This window comes from Alligator sinensis, unplaced genomic scaffold, assembly GCF_000455745.1.
Source record: "Alligator sinensis unplaced genomic scaffold, ASM45574v1 scaffold611_2, whole genome shotgun sequence".
Taxonomy (NCBI): Eukaryota; Metazoa; Chordata; order Crocodylia; family Alligatoridae; genus Alligator; species Alligator sinensis.
Genome location: NW_005841869.1, coordinates 1,764,736 through 1,769,791, shown reverse-complemented (window position 1 = coordinate 1,769,791; position 5,056 = coordinate 1,764,736). Strand labels below are relative to the sequence as shown.

At 60.1% G+C, this 5,056-nt stretch overlaps 1 protein-coding gene across 15 annotated transcripts in view; it reads right to left on the bottom strand.

Annotated features, from left to right (window-relative positions):
* Positions 1 to 5,056, bottom strand: part of DAB2IP (DAB2 interacting protein) — a 272,314-nt gene that overhangs the window by 8,952 nt on the left and 258,306 nt on the right. For 14 of the 15 annotated variants that reach the window (XR_003092149.1, XM_014526707.2, XM_025193999.1 and 11 more), the window contains 2 exons: positions 3,713 to 3,847; positions 33 to 235 (listed from right to left, as the gene is read on the bottom strand). Coding sequence is in view for 14 of the 15 variants with exons in the window: in XM_014526707.2 (XP_014382193.1) it covers positions 33 to 235; positions 3,713 to 3,847 (338 nt within the window). In the remaining variant the exon portion in view is untranslated. The remainder of the gene's footprint in view (positions 1 to 32; positions 236 to 3,712; positions 3,848 to 5,056) is intronic. The other variant, XM_014526715.2, reaches the window with a different exon arrangement.

The window sequence follows — 5,056 nt, the reverse complement described above, 5'->3', positions numbered from 1 at the left end:
AAATGAACACTACCCCCCTGCCCGCCCCGTACCTGCTGATGATCCCCTTCATCTGGATCTCTTTATCCTCCTGCTGCCGGCGGAGCCGCTCCTCACTCTCCTCCAGCCGGGCCTGGTACTCCAGCACCAGCTTCTGCGTCGTCTCCTCCTGGCACTTGAAGCGGCTCTCATACTCCTCCAGCTTCTTGTTGGAGATGCGGAGCTTGTCCTGCAGCACTACCAGGTCCTGCTGGTACTGCAGCGCCCGGGGAGAGAACACAAGGCACGTTACCCACCAGGCTCTGCCTGGCCGAGGCGCTCCGGCAGCCCCGCCTCGCCCCTCTCCTCGCCTTAAGACTAGCCGCAAACCCGCTAAGAGCAACCCTGCGTGTCTGCTCGACACCTCCTCCTCTTCCGTCTTCTCCGGGCCGCGCTAGGAGCGGTGCCGCGCTTCCGCGGGGAGGCCGGGTCACTGGCAGGTGCAGAGAATGGACGTTAGAGCAGTGGGATGGCGGAGGTGGGCAGGGGACGGACAGCGCGGGGTTAGACGCAGCTGGGGAGGTAGCACCAGGGGCCCGTGGCTTCATGCACTGGCTCTTCCAGTCCGTGGCAATAACTGTGTTACTCTCGGCCTCCGGCAGACACTTCCATGCACGTTCAACCCAAGCGCTCATCCGGCTGGCGGGCTAGGATGCATCGGCCTCCCACCGGTTAAAGGCAGGGGGATCTGCACGAGTTGCAGTGGCCTGAGCCCGGGGAACGTTTCTGCTCGTCAGCTCTCAAGCGAGCCAGGCCGGGGGGAGCAGTCCCATCCTGGCCAGGCACTGATTTTCCATCCCGCCGGCGGGATCAGAATTGCCCGGTCTCAGCAGAAGAAGGTCTGGTGCATGAAGCCAAAACCGCACCCACTGGGCTGTACAGACACACGGACGGAAGGGGTTTTATCAAGGTAGACGGCAGCAAAAGAATCACACGACATCAATGAACGGGGTTAGGGAAACAGGCTTTTTAGACTCAACAGAAATGCGCTCAGCTGCTGTCGCAGGTCAGCGTTCAGTCGAGCTTGCTTGGATAAAGGAAAACTCCAGTGCATAAATATTCAATGGAAAAAAAAGATTTTAATTTCAAAGACGTGGGGGGGACTTCATGAATTGCTTAAAAGTGCACTAACGACGATAGATTTAGAATAAATAGCACGCGAATGGGAAGCTGCCATCGTGACAAATTTGCAATATAGAAAAATAGCTCAATTTGAACTTCTATTTGCATAAAGGCCGAAGGTTTTCGGTGCTGATATATGTAAAGCTCTTTGGATACGTGGTGTTATTCACCACGGAAACACGGTTGATTTTACATGGGTCTGGTCGAGCGGAGCAGCTGTCCTGCATGTTTAACCCTAAAAAAAAGCCTTGAAGAGCTAAGATTTGCTTTTCGGTCGCTGTGGGCATCGCCTGTCTCGGGGAGACGCTCCAACAGAAGCAGGTTTCCCCCAGGTTAATCCCCAGTGTTAAACTTGGGGAGCGAGCATCACTCAAACGGCAGCTCTCGACGAGAGGGAAAAGCCCGCCCTGTGCCAACCAGCCCATCACCGCGTCCTGAAGTAACTGTGACCCAGGCGGCTTGGAAATTTATGACGGGCTTACTTTTACCGAGCCATAAAAGTGTTAGCGTGGGGGCAGGTAGCGAGAGGAGCAATCCATTCGATCCTCCTGCCGGGGCGGACGCCGGGCATCACAAATCACTGTGGTTTTCCTTTAACAAGGCCTTTGCGGGGGCACGGAGACGACACAGATCACGCACGTGCCCCGGAGGGGCGGGGGAGACGCAGACGCCCGCGCGGTGCACGCGGCCGAGGAAGTCAGACAGAGGAGGGTGGCTCGAACAGGAAAGATTGAATACCTACCCTAGGCTTAAAATAGGAGCAGCGTAAGTGAGCTCAAATGATAGCAGGAGAGGCCTCGGGAGAGCGGGGGAGTCGCTCCTGTCTCTAGAACACTTGTCTCATTCTCGGTTACCATTCAAGGCTTACAGTCGTGGGGAGAGAGATTATGCTAATGAAGATCTTTAATGCCAGTGACTGATATGACAAGAAAGTAACAAAGGATGCTGCATGGGAATGAGGCACCCCGCTCCGGGGTGGGTTTTGGCAGGGAGCGGGGTTTACGGCAATGCTGCCGGACGTCTTAATCCTGCCCTGGTCTGCGGGCGCCGGGTGGGGGGGCCCGCAGCATCCAGCCTCACCGGCCGGCGCGGGGAGCAGACTCCACCTGAGGGGCCCCCTGTTAAAAGTTGAGCCCATTTCACTGGGGAGGTTGGCGGGGAGCGGGCGGTTAGTGAGGTGCAGCGGTCAGTGGCATGCAGTCTCTCCCGAGCACGGCGTGGTCTGCCTGTGGATCGGTGCTCGCCGGCACGGCCTTCCCGCGCTGCACCCTGCTTCCCTGCCCTGCCCTGCCCTGCCGCGGCTCAGCCAGGCCCCCTTCCCGCCACGCGGTGTTAGCCGCTCCGTTGCTAGCCGCGGGGCCTGCCGGGATCTCCGCTCCCCTCTCGTCACCGTTTACGTGCATCGAGAAGAAGCGCGCTAGGTGTCCACCTCTTCCCACGCTCTCTGATCGGACCGGCCACCGCCGCCCAGGTCTGTCCGTGCAGAAAGAGACCCAAGGGGGAGAAAGGCACCGCTAACATGGGTCACGTTCTCCAAGGCAGCCCCACGTTCATCTTCCTCTGGAAGACGGGAGATGTCTCTTCGGGCCTCCCTGACCCTGCCGCAGAAAGCCCTGGCGCTTGGCTTGCACTGGAGAGCTGACAAGGCAGCCCAGAGAAGGATGCCGCTCCAGGGACAGCAGCAGGTCGGCATGATGAGGCCAGAGCACGGCCCCAGCCGGGGGGTCCCACAGAGGCTGGGGTGAGCCTGGTGACGGCGCGACCCGATCTGGGGGCGTGAGACAGAGCCGGCTGCTGGGAGAGCTTGCAAAGACCTCCCACCACCTACTGCAATTAGCACGGCTGGGCCGGGAGGCTGCCCACAGGCGGTCCTGGCTCCGGGTGCAGCATCAGCGCTGCCCATCCGGAGACTGCTACAGGCGGCATCTTCCTTACCCTGTGCCCGAGACATCTGGACTCCTAACCCCGCTCCCTCCACTCCAGCCAGACCCACGCCGGCCTCCTCCCTGCTGCGCTCTCCTCGGGCTCGTCTGAGGGCACAGGCGATGCCTCGCGCTGCCTGCGGCCATGGCAGCCGACCTCCCTGGATCAGCGCGCTCACGCTCAGCTTGCGGGCTAATCTCTGAGCTTGGCTCCACGGGCACGAACCTGAAGCCTCATGACCTCCAGGGCAGTCGCATCAGACTTGCGCCACTGCAACCGAGACAGGGCTCTGGCCCCAGCCCTTGCAGCAAGCTGACAGCTGCTGCAAGCTCGGAGGTGGCAGCTCTCCCCGGCCCCCCGTGCTCCTAGCGAGCTGGGAGGACCGTGTTTCCTAAAGGAATAAAGCCCAGCTTTGCGGGTCCTCCTCCCTGCTGCGGGGGTGAGAGGGAGGGGAGCGGCGTGGGGCAGCAACAGGCTCCCGCATGACCTTGCACACTAACTTCACCAGCCCATTCCTGCCCCTTGTCCCCGCGCGGAGCCCCGCCGTGCCCTGTCCCCTGCGGGCGGGCAGCAAGGCGCCCGGAGACCCCGGTCCCTCCGTCAGGAAACTCTCTATGGAGACACTTGCTTCCATCCAGTTGGGTTTTACCTTTTCTGCTTGGCTGAGCTCGTGCTTATCCCTGTGCTTGGAATCTGGGTCAATGCTCTCATCTTCTACAAACTGCATATTCAAAAGCCAAGCAGCAGTGCGGTCCAGGGCATTGGGGTTCACAGGAGAAGGGGCCTACAATGAGACATACAACCACGACAGAAGAAAAACGGTAACAAAAATGGACATGAAGCCATAGAGAAGAGAAGAGAGCGAGCGTGCGTGCGGGTTCCCTTCCAGCCGTGGCCCCCGCCGGGGAGGGAAGGGTGCCAGCTCCCCGAGCGGTCTGGGAGCAAGCGTTGTCACGTCCCTCCAGCTGTTTTCACCTGTTCCCGAGGGGCCTTTTCAGGCAAAGCTCCCCCTCGGAAGCCCCCATCCAGCCGTCACTCGCTGTCGAGCCGACAGACCTCTGTGGCTGGGGGGGTCTCGCGGTGAGAATTAACCTACTGCCAGCAAACGAAAGACACACCTGCCAGCTCTCCTTCCAGCCCCCCACCCCCTCGAGCCTGGGCAGGGTCTCCGTGCCCCCAATGCCCAGCAGTCATCCAGGTGTTTTCCACGCACGTTGCAAACTCCAGCTGCAGCAGGGGAATCTCCTGCTTTCCCTCTACCTCGGCTGGCTCTACCCGCGTGTCCTGGCTCCCTGCCATCTGTGACGGATGCACCTGGCCAGGAGGGGTGCAGGACGCTGTCCCTCTTGGTGCTGTGCGAAGGACGCTGGGATTTCTCAAGCCTTGGCAGTGCCAATAACGCGGGAGTTGGCCCCTTGCGTCCTGCCATGTTTTTTTCCTCTGATCTCAGACAGCGCCCCAGCTCGGCGCAGCTCAGAATCAGATTCAGCGAGAGAAATCAAGCAAAAAGCTGGCCGTGCGAGCTTCCAGCAAGGACTCGGGCCTTCTAATGAAACGGCCACTTGACGGGATTTGTTTGCTCTCAAACAGCGTTAAACACGGCTGAATAGGAACAAGCAGTTTCATTCTGACTTATGTGCCCTGGTCACACACGCAGAATATGCAGACTGAAGCCGGGAAAGGCATCCTGGGGGGGGGAAAACTTTGGGGAGAGCGGGGAGAAGGATTTGCAAACACAGTGCCTGGAGCTTTCCTGGGAGTCCCTGGGCATTCGTTCGGCTCAGCAGAAACACTGTGCAACGGGCCCGGTTGCTGAACGGGCCCTGGCGCTTCGTAAAGCCCAACGCCCTCCCCACGTTACGAGCACTGGACCTGATTACACAGACACCTGTACGCGGCACGCTTGTGCATGCCTGCACTCACGGATCAATACACCGGACACCGAACCGCTCCCAAGCAGATGGCTAAAATGGCCTGTGGCGGGCAGCCCCGG